The sequence below is a fragment of the Myripristis murdjan genome, chromosome 5, assembly GCF_902150065.1.
Source record: "Myripristis murdjan chromosome 5, fMyrMur1.1, whole genome shotgun sequence".
Lineage (NCBI taxonomy): Eukaryota > Metazoa > Chordata > Actinopteri > Holocentriformes > Holocentridae > Myripristis > Myripristis murdjan.
In genome coordinates this window covers 23,935,375-23,961,802 of record NC_043984.1, presented here as the reverse complement: position 1 = coordinate 23,961,802, position 26,428 = coordinate 23,935,375, and the positions used below count along the sequence as shown (strand labels likewise).

At 41.0% G+C, this 26,428-nt stretch overlaps 1 protein-coding gene across 2 annotated transcripts in view; it reads right to left on the bottom strand.

Annotated features, from left to right (window-relative positions):
- chchd6b (coiled-coil-helix-coiled-coil-helix domain containing 6b) overlaps positions 1 to 26,428 on the bottom strand; it is a 69,552-nt gene that overhangs the window by 25,813 nt on the left and 17,311 nt on the right. Inside the window, exons 5-7 of one of the 2 annotated variants that reach the window (XM_030052543.1) lie at positions 17,212 to 17,232; positions 13,294 to 13,377; positions 5,129 to 5,199 (exon numbers count right to left, since the gene is read on the bottom strand). In XM_030052543.1, the coding sequence (XP_029908403.1) occupies positions 5,129 to 5,199; positions 13,294 to 13,377; positions 17,212 to 17,232 (176 nt within the window). The remainder of the gene's footprint in view (positions 1 to 5,128; positions 5,200 to 13,293; positions 13,378 to 17,211; positions 17,233 to 26,428) is intronic. The other variant, XM_030052544.1, reaches the window with a different exon arrangement.

The window sequence follows — 26,428 nt, the reverse complement described above, 5'->3', positions numbered from 1 at the left end:
AGATCAAATATGGTGGGAATGTATTAGACTGTGAGGACTAAATGGGCTGGTGGGACAAAACGATGTCAAAAAAGAAGACTGCCATCTTTGTACCACTGGTCTAGCTTGTAGTAATGCCTGGTAGATTTAGTAATAGTTTTATAGTTGCTGCTAGTAGATTTAGTGAGAGTGGCTGTAATAGTAGTAACAACTGCATAACATTTTTCCACTTCTGGTGACACATCTGTTCATCTACCCCCATGTAACATGAAATTTCCTGCCAGGATTTGGCAGCTATTAAACTATTTTTATAATCCCTCATAGAGGAATCATTCAGGGGCTTTACTTTCTCACTTCTTCTGATAAGTATTAGCGGTGTTAGCGGCAGTAACAGCAGTGTATTTTTCCTCTTCTGCCAAGATCTGATCTGCTCATCTACACCTGCTTTTACTACATCTACTAGCACTACAGCTAACAAACAAAACAAAATTTAGGGCATATTCAAGTTTGCAAGCAGGATCATATAAATTGGGCAGAAATCTCTAGTCCAGCTCTACAATGGTCACATTTTAGATAAGCTTCCGAGCTTCCTTCCATTAAAACTCACATCCATTAGATCAAAAATCATAAATGAGTCATAGGGGCAGATAGCTGCAGAATAAAATCATAACAATCCTGATAGGCTGCCCACTGCTCCTAATAAATACGATGGGTCAAATGCAGATGATGAATTTCTCTATGGGGAATAACAAAGGATAACAAAGGATAACTTAACTTTCAACAGTGCTTTGTAACTGCTGCTATCACTGCTTTCAATAGTCAGCCGTGAACCGACTGCAAGATTTCTCTGTTTTGCTGTTATGATGTCTGCTGCTATATGGATGGATTTTTTTTTACACCTTGACCAAATGGATGTCTTACTATGGATAATACAATTATACCTGACTTAACCACTACTACTAGTATTACAATTATTACAACAACTGCTGCTGTAGCTACCACTGCTACAACGCCAGTTACTTTTACTGCTACTTCTATTAGTACCAAAGTCTGGTTTATGCTTCCTGCAGATACAAACATAACTGGGGGCACATCAGCCAGTTTCGAGTGTAGTTGTGCATGACTTAAAAAATTGAAATAGTGTGAAAAGTGGCCACAGTGATGCACAAATATCCAATGAAGAATGTGGGTGGGAGGTGGGGAACAAAGTGGATGCCTTCTGCAACGCAGTTGTTTAATATAAAAGTAAGGAAGAGAGAAGTAGCAAAATAGAACGTTTCGAGGAGAGGCTTACTGACACCTGTTTGACTCCTCTGTAACCTTTACACCTGGCATTAACTAAGCATGGGAACAGATATTTGAGCACTCATTGTGTAACCACCAAATTTGCTAAATAATGCCTCACCTCATTGATGTGATGTAATATGGCAGTGTCCACTACCGTTTATAAATTTTATAAATTACTTGAGATTCCCATCCCTAATATAAACATGCATCTCGGTTGATCAGATTGCAAACGTAACAATACAAGTGTAAATCTACCTAAGATGCATTGAGGACAGACTGTGATCGAATCCCCCAAACCACCTCTGAAGGCAGTCAGGGATGCACTGTGACCACATTGTGTTGTATAGTGTGACTGGATTGCAACTGTATGTCAATGTGGACACCTGAAACATATTTTAATAGGTGTAAAATAATCCACCTAAATCATATTTATGTACAATCTAGATGCATGTTAATATCAGGTGTGAAGGACGTCTATACGGGATACAGAGATAGTCTGATGGAGATTTCAGGTAGTGTGCAGGCAGATGAATATATTAGTCATCAGAAGTGGGAAAATTCTTCATAAATGATATGTGAGGTTGAGGAGTTTAAATTTAGTAGCAAGAAAACTGGAGATACAGTACCATACCAGAGGTTCTTATCTGTCACGGCAGAGCATGAATCAGGAATGCCGAAGGAGAGTGAACCAAACTTCAGACTGTTAACACCAATACTACACCCACTACTACTGCAGAAACTGCTACAACTACTTCCTTAGGCAACTTCCAGGACCGAGTTGAGCAAGATGATACAAAATGGAAATTAATGGCACTGTTACTGTCATTATTTAATTTAAAAGCTACATTAACAGGTCCAAGTCCATTGTTTTGCTCTCCCGGGCAGTCTTTGTCTCTTGAGTTTATTATGGCTGCTGAGCCAACTTTTCCCTGCAGCAAAGCACTGCTGGCTAATTTAGATCTGCACATAAACACAAGCACAGACATACACTCCTGCAATCCCACACACACACACACACACACACACACACACACACACAGACACACACAGACATACACACATGCACGCTCACACAGAATCAAACCAAACTAACATTCTCACCTTGTTAGGGAATAATAGGTGTATGCAGATTACAATGATATTGTAGAAAGTTTGTTGAGAATCCAATCACGCCCCTGCGCCAGGATTACATCAACAAACCATTAAATGACTTCAACCACAAATTTACTCTGCCTTCATTATCCAATGGAAAGGTCTCAAGCTAATCAAATACAGGTGTGTGGTCTGTATACATAAACTGCAAGCAAAGAGGAGGAGGAAAAGAACACTTTCTTTGTCAACAATCAGTTACTTCATTAGCCATGGCGTGACTTTTCAGAACAGAACAACTGAATTCAAGTGAGGGTCTGTGACAATTATCAAAATGTCAATTCATTAAACACTAATTGAGCCAATATTAAATTACACTGCAGCTCTACAAGGAGGTGTCACTAATTTTCTGTTGTTTTTTTTTTTTCCTGGCAGATCTCAAGTGTCTCATTAGACTTAGATATAGGTTTCAAACCAAGCCATTATCAAACATCAGAATTGGACCAAATCAAGGGATATTTTGATTTGTCAGCTATATGACACTTGATCAAATTAAAACACCCCTACTCCACTCATGCTAGGTGCCGTAAAATATGTAAGTGCTATAAACAGGTGTTATCCACTGCCATTTACTGCTGTGAGGTGCATAATATAAAAGGAGGCAAGTCATCTTGTCTGCAGTGTGAAATTACTTGAAACCACAGACACAAAGCAGCCAAACATGTCCAAGTAATGCTTGAAATGCCAGTATTTTGAGAAGCAGCAGCAGAGCTGCTTTCAAAGTTATAGAACTAGAAAAGCATTTATTTTATAATTTAATTTTTGAACATAGTGACAATAGAAAAGACAGTGAGGTAAAGGAAATGCAGCATGCTGTTGGCATTTTTTTTTCTTCAAGCAGTTATATATGTGAGTTTTACGCTTATCTTTTCTTGTTTGGTTTGGTTTTACTTATTTTAGATCAATCCGAGTTATGCTTGTGATACACAGCTCTGTACTATTAAAAAAGACTATTGGACTGCGTTTTCACATCAGCAGATACTATTGCATGAATAAGACTGGATCAAAAAAAGAGAAAAAAACACCCTGAATTACCCTCCACTCATACAAGCAGAGACTTTGTACTGTTAAATGACTTTTGGCAATTTATTTAAAATAGAGCTGGGAGACACAGAGCAACAGAGGACAGGAGGACGGCTGGTTATGTCAGTAGCCACATGATACAAAAAAAATAAAAAATTCAAATTCATGCAAATGTCTTGTTGTGCCGCCCAGACGGGTCAGCAAAAATCTAGCCTGAGACAGAAACTGGGTGATACACAGTGGCAAAGCTGCTGCCTGTGTGAACACAGGGCTAGACACATTTAACACTGCTAAAAGCAGTGAAATAGGTGAGGAAAACATTACTATCCTCACAGATTCTAAGCATATATGTAGAAATATATTTTGTCTTGGAGATAATTAATTTCAGATGAGATAATTCATGTTTTAAGGGTCGACAGTAAGACATGAGAGTGAAAGATAGAGCGAAGGGAGGGGGTAGAGCAGGAAAGGCTTAACGGGTTGATGAAAACACTGCGATCCAAAAGGTGAGGATGGAGCAGGTGAAAATAACACAGTCGGAAAACGAGCTGAATTAATTAGCCAGCTTTCATTGGTTTAGCGATAATCATTCACCATGCACACGGGAAAAGGGAAAATGAATGGCTCTCGGAATAAATTGGATTCGCTGAGCTCGCTCTCCATCCAAAGAGGGGTGAGAATGGGTGTTATGGAGGGGCGTAAATTGGCACTGCCCACCAGCAGTGCCAGTGTGGTGGCCATCCAGTTTTGAAGCAAACTGACCTGCTCTTTGACAAGTGGGTGAGTTCTAAACTCCCACAGGACCACTTCCACTCCTTGCACAATCCTGCTGTTTCCATTATCCTACCTGAGGATTGCGGCTGCTCTTTACAGGATGAAACTCCCCCTTCAAAATGCCAAGTCTGTTGGTAGCCAATTTACTGCCATGATTGCCAAGCTGGTGGCTGCTACAGTACTCAACTATCAGTGACATTTTGTATCTCTGAGGTGTAATGGCAAGAGGTGTAGTGTTTCCTTATATAAGAAAGCAACACAAAAGATGTTAATGTCAAAATTATAATACTCATTGGAAAGAGTGGAAAGTGGACTGTTTAATATTCCCAATATGCCAGATGAACGCGGCATTTCTGTACAAATCCATACAGCAGATGTAGTGCCCATGTCAATTCTATTCAAAACAGAGAATGCATATCCCACACCAGCTAATCAGCTTTACACAAATCAAAATGTCTTTCTGAGAACAGGGATGAATACAGTTGAATTAAACCAAAGAAAATTATACTGATTTATATATTTCATAATTTCCCCTCATTCATGGCCATGCCCTTCAAATAATTAACAGATATAGAGAAGAAAAGGAAGAAGGAAAGAAAGAAGGAAAGAAAGAAAGAAAGAAGTTTCCCAAAACTTTCGGGCTGATCTTGGTGATAATGACTTATCGATGAGACATACTGTACTGTGTGGGTCAGAGGCTTCTCAACAGCGCAGAGCAGGATTTATTATTTGGAGATTATTGAAGAAGGTATCCACCAAATTCAACCTTACACACGCCATCTAGCCCTAACGCATTTGAAGTTGTCTAGGATAGGCATACAATAAGAACATAATTGGGATGAGGAAGCAATAAAGGAACAACAATATAATGAGCATTCAAAAGGTGCCTGCCATAATGCTTATTCAGAGTATTTACCGGATATGAGCCTCCGCCTTGGTAGCTGCCTGGTTGTACTGTTCAGTTGTCTGCTTGTAGTTGTCAAAGTTCTGCAGAAAGAGAGAGAGAGAGAGAGAGAGAGAGAGAGAGAGAGAGAGAGAGAGAGAGAGAGAGAGAGAGAGAGAGAGTGCGGGAGAGAGAGAGAGAGAGAAAGAGCGAGAGAGTGAGAGAGAAAGTGAAAGAGAGAGAGTGTGGAAGAGAGAGAGAGAGAGAGAGAGAGAGAGAGAGAGAGAGAGAGATGAGATGAGATGAGACACTAGTCTTATTAAGGCACTATTTTATTGCTATGCAGACTTTCCACCTTACATTTTCTACCTGACTATAATGAATGTTCTTCAGAAGTGGGCTGCTCAGGCATATGCTACTATTAATGATGTGGCAACTTGTTCCCAGGCTTTAGCATGAATCAATTTCCAGATCATGGCATTATAATTTAAAAAAAAAAAAAAAAAGAAAGAACATAAAAAGAGAATGAATTCCGTCCAAGTCAGAATCTTCAAATCAAGTCCCAGCAATTAGGGACTTGACAACTTGCACATTCAAGCAATTTCCCCACAGTTACAACTATTTTATTGACATCTAATGAGTCAAGCCCTATTTCAAGCTCTAATAAGCCCGCAATGATAAGTCAAATGCATAAAGCACCATCTGAAATGTCACATTCGTTAAATCTGCAACCTTTAAACCTTACAGCACCACTAACATCTGAATGCTGATGGCCTGTTGGCACCCCATAAAGTTATTACTTCATACGAGGAATGGTGGCATTTAAACAGCAATTACTAAATAGATGGAACCTGTGCCCAGAGGTCATGGTCATATACAGTACACTTTTGGCGGAGTAATCAGTGGCCACAGTGCTAACTATACTCCTTTGTGGTCAGACCCACCCATAAGGGGATGAACTGGATCAAAATAAGTGTGAAGTAATCAAACAAACATTTTGAAATATTTTTGGGGAATTTGTTGCTGATTGCGACGCTAGCACTTGGTAATCTGTTTTTTTATGTTATCTGCCCTGACCATATGGCATACAGTCTGCTCTCTATAGTGAGTCCCAGGTGTGTGTTATTTTAAATCCAGCTGACTGTCAATGGTATTGAAATTATTTTTAAAGTCATTGGCCCTATGAGATAAATGATCTCCAAACAGACATGGTGGTGGAACCTGTGAGATATGGTTTTGTCTAAAATGCCCCAAATAAAAAGCCAATCCCTCTCATATCCTCCTCTCACACATTTGGCCCTCAACTCTGTGCTGTAATCACCATTTTAAACCAATAACCACAGTGCCTGTGCTTTTCCTTAATTATCCTGTATATTCCCAATAGATAGGGTGATAGGAGAGGAAGATAATTGAAGTGAGTGAGCGGGGAAAGAGATGGGATCAAACACAGACCTCCTCCGCAATCCTTAGCCGTCTATTCCTCCAGTGCCCCCTAGTTATTTTCATATCTCATTATTTCACACTGATCCGCAGACATGGTACTCCTGATCTTAATGTCTGGTTTGGAAAAGATTGAAGCAAAGTCATAGCCATCCTTCTGGTAATCCTACATGGTACCACTCACTACAATGTAATAATCTGTCCCTCTCCTCTTTCCTCTCCTTTCCCTTAGAGCAAAGAGTATGATGGAAGAGGCACGGATCTAGCAGGAAGAAGGGGGATTGAAAATGACAAAGATTTCATGAAATGTGTTTTGCAAAGATGCAAACAAAACAAATGATTAAACCTGTCTGGCTAGAGTTGGCCTCTCTTCCCTCTTCTAAGCTTGTATTCCATTATACCTGACCAGTTGCATCCTGTACTGGTGATTCATAATGTGAAAATGCCAAACATCCCTGGGTGTAAGTCTTTATCCCTGGCAGTTGTGTTTGCTGGCTGTGCTATATTGGATTATCCAGGACAGGACTCAGGATTAGGCTCCTGTTGTCACTATGTCTCCCCATTGCCGGTGTATCTGGAGTGGGCTTAAATACCACACCTCCACAGGGGGGTAACAACAGCAGCTCCAGACGCTGAAAGTGAAAAAAGTTAACTTCAAGCTAACTTGATGTGTAAAGTTCTCTTCATCCCAGTGTCATATAGCTACCTATGGGAGGCAGTTTGAGACCTACGGTAAACTTCACAGAGTTTCAGATGCTGAATTAGCTACTAAATATTAATAAATGGTGCTGATGTTTCTTTATTTGACAGTGTTGGAGAACCAGGCCAAAGCTTCATGGACATTCCAAAACACAGGAAGACTCAGTTCTTGTTGGAGAAATGCCAGTCAAACTTTGGCTGGCTCTTTGGGAATACGTGGTGAGAAGTTAGCCAGATGCTAGCGACTTCCCCTTTAGCTCCAGGCCAAGGGCTCAGTGGGTCTACTCAGCAGAGGAAAGCTGAGCTGAAAGTTGAAAGGCTGCGCTTAGCCTTGTGGGACAGCTAGTGTTCAAGCCAAGATGAAAAGGGGTCCACAGGGGCTTAAAGCCCATAGGTCCCACAGATTAGGGAGGACAGAGGGAGTAGGGCACAGAAGATAAGGGGTGCAGCTGGCAGCTGGCTTAAAGGTGAAGTGAACTTCTCACTGGTGATGTCTGCTTTCTGCCAAAGCTCAGTCCTTTAGGTCTGGAAGGGTCAGGTAGCATCTGATGTGACAGTAAGGTAGTGAACCAGGTGACAGGATCTAGGTGTGAACCTGAAGCCATAAGGGTCCGTCGCCCTCTACAGGCCGGTCTCAGTGTAGTGCTTAACTCTGCCTACACTGGTGTAATGTGTAACTGAGAAGGGTGGGTCAAATGTCAAAACACAAGCATTATATATTTTTCATTATATAACTTTCAGTCTCACTGACTGACTACACTTCTCTTCATGTTAACATCTCATTGTGTTTTCAATTCAGATTATTGTACTATCTGGAGGATATGTGAAGATATTCAAACAGTCTTAATAAATTGGTATCAGGGTGCATCACTCCTGAGATGACGGCTGTAACTGAAATAATTCTCTGTAAACTCCTGTGCCGGTCTGATAAATACTCTTTTTTAGATGTCTCATGAACAAATTAACAGATAAGATGAGCACATATGATTAGCTACATTATTCATAAGAGATTTGGAAGGGAAATTATGTTTTGCGCTGTAGTACTCAGAGAGGTTACAGCATTTGTCTCTAGCTTTTCCAGTGAGTAGATTTAGATGTTAATTTGCTGCATAACAACGAGCGGTACCAATCGATCTAAAGAAGTTGATGTATGTCCCACCATTTAGGAGGTAGCTAGTTAGCTAATTTGGCCTTATGCAGCAAACAAAATCAACAATCTGAGCTTCACACCTCCCTTCCTATAGTATCTGCTCTATTATGCATCATTTGGTTTCACAGTCATATTTCATTCATATGCATATTTTTCAGCATATAAGTTCCCAAAATTTATCAACGACTTCAATCACAATTACAATAACAATGTGATGTCCATCTTTTTACAGTCATTTGTAATGACAGAAGTAACAAAAAAAGGCTTGTGGTGTAACCCTGGCATGAACTGAGATAATAAAATGGTATAGGGTAAGGCTGTGAAAAAATATCAGACAAGAAAAACTGAAATAGTTGTCAATGAAAACATCTGCCAGTTCCATCATGCTAAATGCTTTAAATCATGCTTTTTAAGTCTCTCACACTTTTAAATCCAATGATTTTATTTATTCGTATTTATTCTTCTAATGTGTATGTTTATGTGTATGTTTATGACTGCCACTGTGATGAGCTACTGCAATTTCGTGTATCGAGTATACAATGACAATAAAGGCATCTATCTATCTATGCAAATCTGATCTGAGATCAGCATTAACAGGCTATTTCACCTGGGAGATTTACTTATATGTTCATTCATTCATAGGGTCACAGAATCAAATGGATAATGTTGCATCTCACATAATGCATATTATATGTGAATGATGTTCAAATATATTCAAATACATACCAGTTTTAGAGGATAATATTCAAATTCTATTTCATGCCAGTGCTGACAGCTGTACTACACACACACTGACAGACAGAGAAAGACATAGGTGCTTTTATCTATTGAGGTTTATGGAATGGGTGGAGATGGGAAGGATACTGTTCCAGAAGTTACTGAAGTAACTCAGACGTCTCAGCTCACACTAATAGAACAAGGGATTATGGGAGCAGGGCTATGTGTGTATGTGCGTGCGTATGTGTGCACATGAAAGAGAGGAGCATTTGGATTGACACAGGTACATTGTATTCAGTCAAAACAGTGGGGGATTGATAGGGTGTGTGTTGTGTGTGCATGCCGGGCATGCGTTTGTGTGTCTGTACAGACACAAAAGCCCCCAAGTAACGGCCCCAACCCGGCTCTCATGACACCAGAGAGGCAGCGGCACTATCACTGGCACACACACTCTGAGCTCTTCCCAGTCATCAGCACCAGTGGGGACAAAAGCCCAACGTGGAGAGACAGAAAGAGGGGGAATGATAACCCTCAATGGGGGGAACAAGGTTTTGGGGCTGTTGGAGAGGCTCATGGAGGGGATTAGCGTGAGTGCGTGTGCGTTGAGTGTGTGTAAGCTTGCATTCATGCAGGTGTGTGACTAAATATATGCATGTGTGTGCATGAGCGTGGTTGTGTTCGCTTGATCCTCGTATGCACACTCTTTTGAAAACCCTCCTGCAGCTGTGGATTGAGATGGGCTGATGTCAGAATTTGGATTGGGGGGTTGTTTCACGCTCTGCGCTCGCTCGGACGACGGCAGATTATTATTTTTATTTATTTTATTTTTTTTTTTTTGGAGGAAGGAGTTGACAAAGGAGGAAAGAGGGGATTAAAAGGAGTGAATTTTAAATGGGGACTTGTTTACAGAGTCGCTAGGGATGTTGCCCCTGGAAGACAGATATACTCTACCTGTACACTGGGAAGAGATTAGGGAGGCAAATAAAGAGAGAGAGGGGAGAAGGCTGAGAGAGAAAGGGAGAGAGAGAGAGGAGAGAGAGAGGGAGGGAAAGAGGAGAGAGAGGGAGGGAAAGAGGGAAGGAGAAAGAGAGAGAGGGAGGGAGAAAGGGAGATAGAGCGAAGGAGAAAGAGAGAGGGAGTGCGAGAGAGAGAGAGTGCGAGAGAGAGAGAGACGGGTAGGGGGAGAGAGAGAGGGAGTGAGAGAGAGAAGGAGAGGGAGACAGAGAGAGAGCGGAGAAAGGATGCACTGGTATGTTTGGTAGGGTACCGCATATTTGAGAGATCCAATTTGTTTCTTTTTTTGTGTGTGTATACGGTTGTGTGTGTGTGTTTGTGTGCGTGTGTGTATGTGTGCGCGAGGAGGAGGGGGAATGCAAAGCTGTGCATTGAATTGGCCACTCTGTCACAATTACCTCCGAAGTGACAGCAGGCACACAAACCTGTCACCATAAACAGAGAGACACACAACACAGACACACACTTGCTGTTTTCTCATCTGCGTCAGTAGTGGACTCAAACAGCATCCCGAGCCTTTAGACAAACACACTGCGGGTTGTTATCACCTTTCATCCCTTTGGCAAACTGGAACTGAATGCCAGTGTGTGTTTGTGTGTGTGCCTTATATAGGGAGCTAACCACACATGTGCGCACACATGGCCAAGTTATCAGCCTATTAGAAGGGGCAGCTGCTAAGCCAGTATAAAATGTTGATTCAGGAGAAGCTCACACACCAATTACCAGTGGATTCTCTCTCTAATCTGGCTGGCCTTACCTTTGGATGGATTCGTTGCTTCAAACCATCAAGACATCAAAACGGTCCGACTGCATGTGTTTGTGTGTTTTTGTGCACTTGTTTTTGAGCTTCTTGTGTCTGCATGGCGGCAAAAATCAATACTCGTGGAAAAGCTCCAACCTCAGATTCTAAAAAATGGAGGCATTGACGGGGTTTCAAGTTTAGGCAACAGCATTCATCAGCTAAAGATCTCTGCTCTGCACTAACAGGGTCTAATACAATACTGATGGTGAGGGAGGCTGAGCTATGACAAGTCTCATTGAGGACACGCATGTATCACAAATTGCGTCAAAACTGAAACGTATTACTCCTGGCTTTTGACTTGCGCTTTGCATTTACGGATGTGACAGTTGTCAATGGGTCAGTATTCAGGTTTTAAGTGGCCATTTATTTCAGCCCTGCTGGAATTTGCAACAGGTATGACTGAATGAAAAGGAAGAAAGATAAGCAGGAAAAAGGAGAGGAGGCATGAAAGGAGGCCTGGATGAATGGAGTGATGGATTGGAAAATGAAGGAGATCAGCAGGGAGAGAGGGAGAGAGATGGACGTTGGCGCAGGATAGATTGTCTGTTTAATGCACAGTCCATACAGCCTCTTTATCTCTCTCTCTCAGTCTCCCCCCTCTCTCTCTCTCACTGCCTCATACGTATGCAGGTCAGCTCCTGAGCAAGGGATGAAAAAAGCGATAGAAAAAGGGACTGCGGAGGTGAGCGGAGAAAGATATAGCATCCTCCACTCCTCTGCCAATCAGTCTCTTCCGTCAAGCATGGCGGCGTGTGCTGCCTGCCGTGCCGTGTACAGGGGCCTTCCATTTAACTTGGCTATGTAAAAGGTTTTCTCAGAGGCCTAAAGGAGGCGAGTGCAGGGGACTAGATAAGGTCCCTTGGTCTGCTTGATGGGGCCCACTGGAGGGAGGGAGAAATTGGTGGGGGGTTAGGGGAGACAGCCAAGTTCCAAAGAGTGTCTGCTGAATACTGCAGGGAGAGGTGCGGGTGTGTGGGGAGGTTGAGAGCGGCAGAAATGGGTGTGAGTGCGTGTGTGTACCTGTGCGAGAGAAAGACAGGAATCAAGTGAAGAAAAATATGAGTGACTATAACCTTTATGCACCATTTCACTCCCTGCACGGAAACCCTCGTTGCTTTACAGTGCATGCTGTGTTCTCAGCTTAATGTCAATATATCACTAAATGCCGACTCTCCTCTTCATCCATATAATTTCTTCCGTCTTCAATGCACTTGTCAATTTTCTCTCCGTTCCTTCTTCTACTCTCACCATTTTACACCCTTTCCTCTTGTTATTTCCTCTGAGTTTCTGTCCATCCCTAAGAGCACAAAGCACTTTGCTCTGCCCTTGAAACACACTCCCGCACCAGACTTGCTCCTTACAAAGTCTGTCTCTTAACAAATTTCCCCAAGTGTACTGAGTAAAAAGCAAGCAAAGTTTATTAAGCTACTGCAACGGTGGCCTTTATGGGGTGAAAAATATCAACGATGCATTAGTGCTCAGGTGGAGGCAGTGTGAGAGGGAACGGAGGTCATCATTTCTTAAAAGCACACAACAACCACTTCATTCTGTTGTTTTTTTTTTTTTTGTTTTGTTTTTTTGTGAAAACTCCACAAGGCTGTCTGTAAAAGGACACAGTGATGAGAAAAGCACAGTACATTTGATTAGGCGACTGAAGCACTCTCTGAGAGATGGCGTACTGAACCCTCTCTCGAGTGCTGGTCCATCAACAGCGAGTCGTGACTCCCAACTGCCTGCTGAAACTTTCAATTCATTTACATCTACATTTTGACATTGGTTTGTTGGCTTGACATTTCCATGATAGCGGAGTGCCTGGCGTCTCGACGAGACTTTACACTCCCAGGAGGGTGCGTAATAAGCCACTTTAAGACTGTTTTGATATTTCTGATGTGTGAAGACTGCTTTTTAGTGAAAGCTTACAGGATGTTTTTATCTCATTAGTAAGGTCTCCTGCTAATTTATGTCAACTTTTCAAAGTGCTTGTAACTTTTCCTCTGTAAAATTTATCTATTTATTTTTTTTTACTTGAGAACATAACGTCTTTTGTGGCTTTTTGAGGCATAAAATGATGTCAGCTTTTCCAGAATTTCATACAGCGTGGCATCATTTTTCAACTCTTCACATAAACTGAAAAGACCACTACCTACCAAAGTACAAATCTGACCTAAAAAGGCACTACTCATTAAATAAGCTGCACTAGGTGAATTTGAGGCTGCAAATATAACATATTATTGTCATTAAATATATGTGAATGCTTCCTATATTAGACTACTGAACATCTTTCACATAACTTTATCAGATATTGCCTTTCAGATGAGTTCTGGTCATTTTGTTACCTTTGGATGGAAGGCATGTTTTGAGAAAAATGGCCCTTACCCTCTTCTCCAGTGTTTCTAGTTGTTCTCTATAGAAGGCAGAGATGCTGGCCAGCTCCTTCTCTTTCCTCTCCAACTGTCTCGCCTGAGAAACAGTAGAGGAAACAGAGAGACAGCAGAAAAAGAAACAAGAGGAGGGAGGGAATATGACCTTTATCAAGTGATGTGCTAGCAACATTTAAATGTTCCCTGGAGCCATCAGCTGATGTGCTGGGTACAAAAAAATGTATGAACATACACAAAGTATTTAAGTTAGCATCAGTTAGTGCCTGACAATCAATAGATGTTACCAAGTACTTGCTCATAAAAGCAGTAAATAAATCACAAGTAATATTTTACTCCAAAAAAAAATTAATTATTGTAGTGTTTTTGGGAAGTGGCCAAATGGTATATGTTTTTCAGCATATTATTGTTCACTAACAGCTAACCACATCATCTACTACCCCATAAATCCACTGCTCCATAGTTGTATTACAAATCAATGAACAGATAATATGAAAAGTACATCACAACAACAACAACAAAGAAAGGCACGGTAAAAGCCATGAGAGTAATGACTATTCAAATATACATAAACATGTGTGAAAAGGCAAGTCCCTCTCATGCATCAGAACTTACAAGACCAATCAGGTGGCATGTGACTGGCAAGGCGGCCACATCGGCTGACATGGCGAGGTTGGCGTTAGGATGAGGTGAAACGCTTTAATATGCCCGCTGTGCCAAGCTGTGACAGGCGGCAAGATGGCAGATTGGCTGCAAGAAGACCCACGGTTTGGGCCATGGCATAGCAGCATGCAAGCAGAGGAAGATAGGAGGCAGACGTCAAAGAGATAAACAAGAGACTACACTGTGAAAACAAGTTGCCAGCTCACCCTAATGTACATATTCTAGGTTCACAGGAGATTTTCAATTAAAGAGGGAAGGTTCACTTAAAGACTATAGTGATTTTGAATATTTGGCCCATTTGTTACTATTTCAGTGCAATAAACCATTCTGCAAATCATGAGGGAGTACTCAAGATTTCACAACATATCAAAATCCCTTGATTTTCAAATATGAATTTTTGGCTGAAACGCCCGCCATACTTTGTTCTGCTTATGTGGCCAACAAAGTAGTCGCCATTCACAAACCACAGAGCTGATAATTGGCTATGTAAAGCAAACGTTTCCCCGGAGACTATTTCTGGTGGAGAGACTGTTTTGATCCACCTAATTTTAGGCCACCAAAACACAACAATGCTGCTCTTTTAGGGAAACTATTGTAGATGACTTTATTACAGCACAGGAATAATGCTGTGAAGAAAGTTTGAAGTCTCTCAAAGTTAACTATCGTATCATAGTGGAATGAAGGGAATCCAGTAGACAAGATAGAAAATATGACATCGGAGTACTAAAATACAACTGTTTGTTTTGGGAAAAGATTAGCAGAAACGTGATGTTTAATATGCTAAACATGCAAAATCACTGGTGTGGTCCTTTAAGGTATAACTTGCCTTCCCCTGATGGAGCCAACTTGTTTTTACAGTATGAGGCTTCACTGTGAGTCAGATCATTACACAGTTTCAGAGAATGGAATAATAAAAAAAACAGAAGCTCTTTATGGCAAATATTTAGTGAAATGATGGTGTAGACATAGACATGGGTAATGGGTAATAGAGATGTAGCAGAGCTGCAAAAAGAGAATAAAACAGAGGGATAGTCAAAAGAAATATGCATAATGCAGATTTAAGACATTGGCAAGCATCACAGAGGCATTAGCATCATCAGTGTAGCTGATTAACAAGCCAACTATGCAGATCTTTTACCATACCATCAGCTTAATATCTTCACTCACTGTGTAACTCTAATTCATCTCATTTTGAATAATCCAATCATAAAATTACAATAACATTTTCCCCCAGTCTCTTGATGTGAGAACACAACTTCAAGTGGCTTTTTGTGAAAACACATTCTATAAATATCCTCAGAGGGCAAAGTGTCAACTGAATTGATTGGAACTTAATCAAACAGGAGTGAGGTGACTTCAGCGGCAGTGAGCAGAAGTGAACTGATATATTGTCTAGAAAACTCTGTGGCTTGGTCAAAGATCTTCAGCGCAGTGTTTTCATGCATCTGTCAGAGGTTTGATCACACTGGTGAGGGGATGGATGGCTGATCGAGGAGGGACCTCGGTACAGAACAACAGTGCCTTCTGAGTCAAATATGATGAAAAACTTGCATTGTCTTGTAAAGGGATAGGTAGAACCTGATGTGAAAAGGACAGCAGTATCAAAGCCAAACCACAGCTTTTGGCTGCTGTGAGACAAAAAACAAAAAGTGCAGTACAGCATTCTGGGCACAGGGGGCAGTGCTGTGCACTTGTTAAACACAGTGGTCAATGGACCTAAATCCTATACAATTATCACTACATTTGAGTCTAAATATTTAGGAGTAACTAGAGTATTACTATCATTGTTATATGGCTGAATATTTATTATAAAGACATAATTATATAAGTTGAACTCATGAACTCGATAGTTGTGAATTATGGCAATTTCAGAGGATTTCCACTGGCATTGAGGCTATGTGGTGTTGAGCCAGAGGGGGGAAAAAAATACAAATACTTAATTACATAAATGTATGTCTTCTGGTGAGTTTCACCAAACACAACGTAGAGAGCTGATTTTATGAAAAAGTCCCACTGACCACTTTTTATTTTATGGCACTCTCTTTTGCTCAGTTTTAGTGCGCTACATTGCCCACTGGAGGTTACCTCACATATTATGGCAGGTGGAATAGCTCCCTATGAGACTGTTTCTGGCTGTATCCTCTCTGGAATGCACTCATCTTAGTCCTGTGAGTTTACACTGTGTATTGATGTGAGTATCAGTCTATGATAGGCCGCACATTAACACAAATTGTTTCAACCAATAAGTGTAATGAAGGAGCTGGTGCTATGGCTGTATGAGCATGATATGGTGCATGAGCACGGTAATGCTGGCTGGGTGCGAAGCGCGCAACAAGGACAAATGAAGCACACAGACCTATGTAGCATCCAAACAGAAAGCTAACTGTGTGATACACATACACATGGACACACACAGCCACACACAAATGTATGAACATGCACTCAGGTGCACACACAGACACACACACACACACAATACTATTTTATGTCATGGGTAATGGTGACTGATTGCTGTAGTCAGGTTGTGCATTTGAGTGTGTGATATGGATCAGATGGAGGAAGAGCATCTTTCCTTGGAGATCCACTGATCTTATTTGTTTTTATTTAATATAGTGTATACATATACAAACACACAAACACGTGCGCGCGCGTACACACACACACACACACACACACACACACACACACACACACACACACACACACACACACACACACACACACACACACACACAGATTGATATTACATTTATTGTAATCCAGTGTAATCTTATCCTAATGTAACAGGCAAAGCATCCCCAAAGAGCACACCTGCAAATCCCTATACTGTGTTCCCTGTACTAACACACTTTTTATTTCGACAGCAGCTGTTTGATGCTTAAGGGCTGTGTGTATTTGTGTTTGTGTGTGTGTGTGTGTGTGTGTGCGTGCATATGTGTGTGTGTGCGTGCATATGTGCATGTGTGAGGGTGTGTGTGTGTGTGTGTTAAAATCAGCTCTGCCGGCAGCACAGATGATGTGTAATTTTCTAGCTGAATACCTCCCAAAGTGTTGTTGTGTGGAATGGTGGCGGCAGCACACTCACAGCCTCGCTTTAATGCACAATGAAAACATGACATTTGAATTGAGGGGAGAGAGAGACATAGAGACGTAGAGAGAGAGAGAGAGAGAGAGAGAGAGAGAGAGAGAGAGAGAGAGAGAGAGAGAGAGAGTTTTAAAAAAAAGAGACACCAGTATTGCTAGTGTTGCTTACCCAAGCATCCATTTCTGCTGGCTAGGAAAGAGAGTGGGAGCAGGGGTGAGAGAGACAAGAGGAAGGTATAAGGAAGGCGCAGGGTTGAAAGAAATGGTAATGGAAAGAAAGAAGGGGATGAAGAGTAAAAAGGGAAAGAGGGCAAAAAAAACATGTAAAATGTGAGGGAGAGAAAAGGACGCAAAAATAAGTAAGACAAAGAGGCACAGCCAGAAGTAATAGGGAAGAATAAAAGAAAATACAAGAGGGAGAGGAAAAAAAGAGCACAGTACAACAAAGAAGACAAAAAAGCAACAAGGAGGGAACAAAGTTAGTAAAGCCAATCACTAACTCATTCAATCAACATCATTACGTACAAATTACAAATGTAATGTTGTGGATTAGTAGTTAGCTTGTGATAAAAGCTTATGGGCCAGATGTCCTCTGCTGTGTGTGAGATAATTTAGTCTTCACGACTTCGACAATTGCATCCCTCCATGCACGCTGTGACCAAGGAACTGTCTAGCTTGGTAGTTTGCTAATGTGTTGCAATGCTGTATTTAATGAAAAGGCATGACGTGGCAAAGCAAAATGTAGTGCACTTCTTTCTGAAACATGAAATTATTTTCATGATAGTTTCCTTGGGCATCCTGGTGGTTCATCTGGATGAATTATCTTCCATGTTCTCAAGATGTTGTGAGATTAAGTCTGGCACATGATACTCACTGGAAAAAAAAACAAAACAAAACAAACAAAAAAAAAAACTGCACCCTGACCCCCACCTCTTTCCCACATCTGACCCACCAGCTTTCCCGTCTCTCTCCACTGCTTTCAAATGAGCTGAAAGTGCTACCTTGTATCTTCTTACTCCCAATGTTGCATGCTCAAGTGAAAATATTTCCATGGCTCAGTATGACTTTAATCTTTTCCCTTGCTGTTGTCGTGGGAACGCATGATCTGATGTGGCTGTGGATCTGAAAGACTGGGCAGACCAGCTCTATAAAGATGGCAGCCTGCTGGACTGACATCATTCAGTGTTGTCTAACCATCCTGCAGGACAATGCACACCCAGTGTTTGTTGTGTCTCCCTGTGTTCAAACTAGAGAAAGATGTTTGCATTCACACACTTTCATTTGAGATAGGTACGATAAAAATAATGACTTTTGTGTGGGATGCTGTATCAAGGGGTTTTATTAAGGCAAACACCCCTAGGCCCTTTGGATCACAGCTATGCTGCATAATATGGCTTGGCCATATGGCCAAAAACATTTGCAATATATGTTTTCATATTGATCAGTATTGATAAGCATTATTTAACAAATACCCATTTAAAATTTGCAGAGTATTTGGCTTTTCAGAACTTAAACCCTGGATGTATTTGCATTGCTTTGCATTCAAATTGCCTCAGCAATCAATATAAGTCAACTTCTCCTTGTAGTATTCAATAAAAATAGGACTGTAAAACAAAGGCTTGAGATTAACTACAACAGTGTCACATTTAAAACTCTTGGTTTCAAAAGTATCATGTTTGTTCTGAGTTTCTGAGCAATATGAGAAAAACAGACATATATATATATATATATATATATATATATATATATATATATATATATATATATATATATTTTTATTTTTTTATTTATTTTTTTTTTTTTTAAATTGGAAAACAAATCTCAAATATTTGCCATGGATATTGTGGCAAATTGTATTGTGTATTGAGGCATATTTATTACTCAATTCTATTCATTACAGTGAAGAACACAATACAGGCAAAGTAATCACTGAGCCATTGTTACTGAACCCTAACAGCCCCGTGCAGGTACTCTGGCCATTATTATTGTACAAGTGATTGAGCCAGAAGTGCAGACATGGTATGATGGCATTATTCTTGAGGAACAGATAATTGACCAGTTTAATACAACCTTGGACAATATCACAATATATTCAGCTGGGTTACACTATCAATAGAACCACGTCGTGCGTCAAGGTGAGTGACACATTCACTTGGTCATACAAACACACATAATGCATAATAGCACTGACGCTATTAATTTGAAGGACACAACATAGCTTACAATGCATTCCTCTGAGAACCCAGAAACAATTGCTAGCATACACACATTGTTATTAGTTTCATTCCTATTGGCAGAGCCCAGCAGGAGTGAAATGCCTAGCATTAACCCTGTTAAAGCAAGAGGATAACTCCAAGATGGATGCTGTGGTGACTGTTCACAGCCACTTTGAAATTAGGTGAATCATTGAAAAATATTTGAATTATCCATATAAGACTGCCTTACCAAAGTTAGCAACACATTGTCATCTAGGCAAGAGTATGTTCATTCAAGCACATTATGACATTATGACAATATAACTGAATGATGTTTGTGCCTGTGCTACATGTGTATAAAATCAATTCTTCTGGACACATGGACACATGCCATGCCAGAGTGATGGAATTAGATGTGAAAAAGTGGTATGCTATTCAGATATATGGGTGCATGATTGAAATGTGTGAAACTACATTGACTAAAAACCACAATTGCCACTACAATTAGAAAATCACAGAGCCATCTCCTGGTATGTGGATATATTGCACACCAGATAGTTGATGCTTGTATGTTTCTCCCATGGTATACGAGTGCATTAAGTATTTCCTGCATGCAACTCTTGGAGCTCAGTGCAGACTAAACAGCATGAACCATCATTCACCTAAGCAGTGCACACTAGAAACCCTTGTCGTTGTGCCAAGCACCTAATGACAGGTCTCAGAATGCATTCACTGGCCAATCTGTACTGAGTATTCAACAAAGCCATGTAATAATGTAAAAAATGCACATCTGAAGTGGCCCAGACTTGCCTCTTTGACAACACATTTAAAGCCAGATCAAGAGTTCCTGAAGCAATAAACCACTGCTGTTGCATCAGACCTACAATGCCTCGCACTTAAAATCATAGTAAAGCTTTAAGCAGCTTACTGCTTACATAAAATTGCACAAACTCACCAACATCCTGAAGAAAGAACACAAATATTCAATGATGCTTTTATTTTGAATCAATAATAATTACATTTAATGCTGCACAATATAGTTCCACCGCAGGTATTAATGATAATTTCCGTATAGCACATTAATATTTAAACTACGTGATGCATGATCGCAGGTGTGTGTTTATTATTTTATATTTTAGTCTTTTACAGCACAGAATTCAGACTGTTACAACTGAGGACCAGCGCTATTAGTTTTAAAGTTTTATAAGATTTATTGGTCTACGTATGTATGTGTCAAGCATATGCAGTCATAAAGTGCACTATGATGTGTTGTATATACAATACAATTTATCACCAAATCAAATAATGCTCAGCAAAAGCACAGTAGTATACATGTACACACACACAGGAGACAAGCATTTGGGTGTGTCTAGCCTTGCCCAGTCAAACTCAATGCTCCTGGTCCAGCATTAGACACAGAATAGAAAGGGATAGATTAGAACAGTGGGCGGCTCTAATGTTCCAATGCCTCATAAAAGCACCATTCAGTTAAATGAGGTGAACTCACACAGCCATTTGCTGCAGTCTATGTGCATGTGTGTGTGTGTGTGTGTGTGTGTGTGTTGGGTAATCTGTGTAACGGATACAGCCGATGCCATCTGTTTAACCTCCCCGCTCTTCAGTGGCTGGCCCCAAACTGAATGTGTGTGTGTTTGAGTGTGCATGTGTATTTGTGTATGTGGCCCCCAACAGAGTGTTCACAGAAGTGTGGAGGGCCCATTTACATAGATGATACGCTCTAGAAGAGAGATGGAGGGGCTTGTTGTAAGCAGGGAAACACATGCAGATGCAGACACACAGACACACACAGCACCACACACACACACACACACACACACACATACACACATTTTGTTTGGTGTAGTCCATGGACCATGGTGGACAATGGCATTTAAGGTCCATTCATAGGCAGGTGTGTGGCAGTCAGCGGCCTCTTTGAACATCCAAAGTCTGGAACAACTGGCTAAGCACACACAAGGTCTAGAAAGCATACACAAATATCTACCTGCATGTAATTGAGACACCTTTGTATAATTAGGGCTGTAAATTTGTGAATATTCAGAGGTAGCACATTCCCATAAGGAGAACACATGGGAATCAAAAAAATTGAAAGTAAGAATTGAAACTGTTAAACAGGCTGTGTTTATCATGTCACATGGAGTCTGAAATAAACAAACCTTTTGCCTATTTAAAAGCAGGCCTAAATGCAAACCCTGCTGATGGGTGTCAAAAAATTAACAATTTAGTTATGAGATGAACTTTAATTAAATTAGTCTACTTTGTACATGGGATTCTTTCAATAAAAAAAAACAAGAATGTTGAGTGATGTTTTCCCGATGAATCCTCCAAAAATGAAGACATTGGGCTCTAGTTTCCCGGCGCAGCGCAGGGTGGCGCAGTGAGGCGCACCCCGCGCAGAGCTAGTTTCGACCAGCGCAACGCGCGAGGCGAACGGTTTCCAAGTTTTGCAGACGGATCTGCGCCGAGATGGGAGTGGCGGCGCAGCAGGGGGAGGTGTCGACAGATTCAGCTTGGCGCAGTGACAGTTTCGTGCCAAAAGGCTTCGCCGAGGTGCGCCAAAAGCTCGCCTCCTGAAACCACGTCTACTTTCGGCGCAAGGCGCAGCGTGGCTGGCGCAGTGGAAGTTTGGCTGACAGGTGGGCAGTGCGCACATGTCACCACAACCTCACAGGCAGGTTTCCAGAATGTCAGGCACATTAACAATGCAATAAATACCCACAGAAACCACTATTCAATGCTACTATCTCAGTCAGCACATAAACGTATCTCCATATCGACTGTGCCGTCACAACTGATGTCAGATCAAAGGAGATTGGCACCGTTTGCTGCGTAATGGAAACCCAACCTGATCACCTGTCAGTCAAACAATGTGTCCAGTACAGTGATGTCTTTTTTCCAGTCATGGTGTCTGGCGCTGCCCCTGTTAACTACACAGTTTTTCTTCCATATATATTTAAATATTCCACTCTGGGTTTTCGTTATCCGGTAATCACCGGACTATGACTGGTAAAATCTGCCAAAGTCGGTAATTTTTAAATGTCCGGTGAAAATATTCACAATTTGAATTTTATTAAAACAGTCAATTTCCACGTAATTTTATTTATAATTAAAAAAAAAAAAAATAGACTGCGTGATCCCTGTCTCCGGTGTACCAGAGGGAGAGAGAGGGTTTTTTTTTCTGCAGAACCGGATCAAAACAGCGCAGCGAAGTCGCCTGGGGGAGAACAAGGTCACAAGACTGATGCGCATTGCAAGTTGCGGAGAGACACTTGAGACTTTTGATTTTAATTCAGCTGCTGAATTTAGTTTTTATTGCATCTATTTGATTTCAAGTTGGCAGCACGCCGCGTTATTAAAATGATATGAGCCCGTTTTTTTGTTTGCAAATTGTAGTTGCAATTGTATGCAACGTTCATGTTAAAAGAGCACAGGCTTGTGCAATATTTATTTATTTTAGACGTTACGCACGTGAGTCAATTGACGGCACTAATTTTATTTGATACAGCCTGCTTTTCAATAAAAAGATTACGCTATAAATTGACATGCCTTGATATCATTCTTATATAGCCTGCATATAATTTTAAGCTCAGTAAATTCAGATAATATTTGACCGGAATTTCAAACATTTGTCCGGTAAATTGAAAACCTGCCGGTCACGTTGTCCGGTGCCAATTTTTTCTAACGGAAACCCTGATTTGCCCTGCGATGGACTGGCGACCTGTCCAGGGTGTTTCCTTGCCTTCGCCTTATGAGCGCTGGGATAGGCTCCAGCACCCCCCCCCGACCCTAGTGAGGATAAGCGGTTTAGAAGATGAATGAATGAAACCCTGATTCCACACATATCGAAAATGTAAAATGCATCGGGTCCTTGCCAGATACTGGGCGTTTAGAACAGCGAATGTAAAAGCTTTCATGAACCGGATTTTGTTTCAATCTCTAGTGTGTTGCTGCATCAGTAAGTGATGGAGTCGAAAGTTGCAAAACAAACATGTAGGCTATTTATATGAATATGGCGAGGATTATCCTTTGAGGTAAAAACATTCATTAAAAATGGGGGCTTCACAGTAAAATTTATATTTGCTCGTAAAAATCAATAACTTTAACAGACGGTGACAGAGCTGGAAAAAAAGAGATGCGAGGCAGGTAGGTAATGGAAAGACAGGGGACTCAGGAAGACAAATTTAAGGATAGATGCATGGATGGATGGGTGGTTAGATGGATGGGTGGACAGATGGATGGCAGGTAGCTCCAGCAACATTGCAGCATCCAAGACTGGCCTCAGTGCGTGTGTGATGCGGCTGCTCTCTTCATCCATGTCAAATGTGTAGACTACCACTACGCCTTCGCGCAGCGCATTTTAAAGGCGAGGACAGGAGCTCATTTGATTGGTTTAAAGTGAATCGGCTGTGTCAAACCCACACCACGCCTTCTCTCCTCCCTTGTGCCAAACTTGCAAAACCCACTTGGACACACCCAGTTGGCGCAGCGCAGCTGCGCTGCGCCCGTGCCTCGCCAGGTCTGCGAAACTAGAGCCCATTAAGTCTGGAGCGTTTCCAGCTTAGCCTCTGGTTCAGGTTTCTCCCTCTAAAGCCTCAGTGTCCGCTGGACCTCCTCAGGGTTCACTGCTTGAAAAGCGGATGCATTTCCACTCAATTCCCTTTAAATGGTATGCTGCTGATTGTTTGTACATGTGATGGAAGAATGCACAGCACAGGGCTGTAATTCAATTGAACTGAAATGGGGATCTTTAAATCACAACGTGCTGCAAGTTGACGAACTGCTTAGAGCTGAATATTTCGTAATTAAATTAACACTCATTTTATTAATATTTTCCATTGAAATGTAATTTCCAAAATTCCTAAACTTAACTTCCTACAGAATTTTTTCAAAACGTTTCTGTGAATTTTCCAGAAAGTCATATCTAATGTCAGATTGAAACTGTATGTTGGGGCAACAGCAATCCTCTTCTTGGTATGTGCCATAAAGAAATATTCCTATAGGCCATAAAGCAATGCAGAAGACATTCTGATAAATCTGACTTTGTGACACACAATTTAAAATGCAATGGCGGTCTCATTTGTGTTGTTTGTCTCTAAATGAATATAATAATGATTTACTAATTTTAAAATATTCTATGTAGCACCTTTAAATCTAGTCAAGGTTTAGTTTAGTTATGTTTTGTTTTGTTTTGTTTCTCAGGCTTCTTTTCCACCTTAGGAAACAGCAATGGATGGGAGACTGACAAGTTTGAATCCATATCTGCAAAAGCACCTCATGCAACAGCAGCATCCTGTACTAAAAATGTATGACACTATAAGCATTCACCAAAATGTGCTTCATGTAAGGGTATGCAAGCTTGCCAAAACTGGCTGACACAGTCAAGCACCAACTATTTGTCCAGAAATATAAATTATCACATATTCACGTATTGATGTGAACTTCAAGAAGAAGCACAACTGCAAAGTCTTTGTCACTGTGGGTGAAGATTTTTGGTTCCACCTCATTCTTCTGTATCCCCACACACAGACATATTGTATTTTAACATATCTGAGGTAACAGATCAAACTAAGGGTAGAGGTAACATCTTCTTCTAAAAATGTGTGCCAGTGACACACACACATACGAACATTGATTTAAAGGATCTGAGTACATTTGATTTTCTGTGCTTGTCTGAATCATATTTGCCGCGGTTGTACCATGAGGGTCACCAGATGCACCAGCTTGGCAACACTTCATGCCTGATTTAGACTTGAAACCCCAGTGGTCTGGCAGCCTAGTGTGTGTGTGTGTGTGTGTGTGTGTGTGTGTGCGAGTAAATAGAAGTGAGAGAGAAAGAGAGGGAGACAGAGACTTTGACACTATGACTGTGTGTATGTATGCACGCGCGAATGTGTGTTTGAGCGTGAATGAAAAGTAGGGAAAAAATGTACTATGTGTGTGCATGTGTGTGTGCATGTGCGTGCGTGTGTGTGTGTGTGTGTGTGCATGTCACACCAAGAGGACGAGACCTTTTGGTCTCTAACACCACCTCACATGGAGAGAAACGCTTCCTTGGAAATCAATTATGTAAATGCTGAATTATGCAAATGGCACATTTGAATAAATCTGTGTGTTTGGGGAGGAAAGGTTTGGCATGGCTTTCTACTTGGAGGGAGGGAGGGAGAGAGGGAGAGAGGGAGAGAGAGAGAGAGAGAGATGGGGAAAAAGGGCTAGGTTGAGGATTAGGCTTGAGAATGTCACTGGCAGACAGTTTGTGCAGTCAAACTCCTGATTTGGCTTTGTAATTAGAGAGAGAAAGAGAAAGCATCAGAAAGAGAGAAAGAGAGAACAAGCCAGAGAGAGGGAGAGAGGATCAGACAGAGAGAAGAAAATAGAGAGCTAATTCACTGACAGCTTTCTTCCAGTTGTATTTCTATGGGGATAACTACACTACGTGCATTCATCATGTGTGCCAGTATTAAATGCCACCGGTACAGCTGAGTGCTCTCATCCGGCCCTTATAAGGTTTATGTTGATGTTTGGCTAAAGCACCTAAGTGTTAGAGAGGAAAAGGCACACTGTGCAATACATAGCAAGCTTTGCGCGCAAACACACACACACACACACACACACACACACACACACACGCATATTACGTAAAATGGACAACAATGCATTGAACCACAATTATCATGATTATCGTTATTATTGTTATTGTTACTGAGGTGAATCCAGGTATGTAAAAGATGTTATCATTTATTTATTAAATAAAATTAAATCTATATTGGTCACAAAGGAGGAGGTGTATGGAAAGCAAAGCATATGAGCGAAAGAAAGATTTTTAAGCTTTGTGACAGCTGAGATGTGGATTGCACAAAAGGGAATAGAAATCACTATCAGGAAGATGTCATTCATATTTTGTAGATTCAAAGCTCCAGTAAGCGATTTTCTGACCAATAAAAGATGTTGAGAGTACAAACTCCATTTGTTAATGCACAAAGCCACTCCTGTTCCTCGCAGATCACTTGTAGAAACAGAAACCAAAGAAAAAAATGTGTTTTTTTCTGTTGGACATGAGGCTCACATTTTACTCTTGTAAGGCTCCTGTTGGGTTACTTGGATTATTCTGTGTCTGGGCTTCAATTAAAAATGTGGTGATAAAAAAAGGTACACTTTGAATTCACTTTTTTT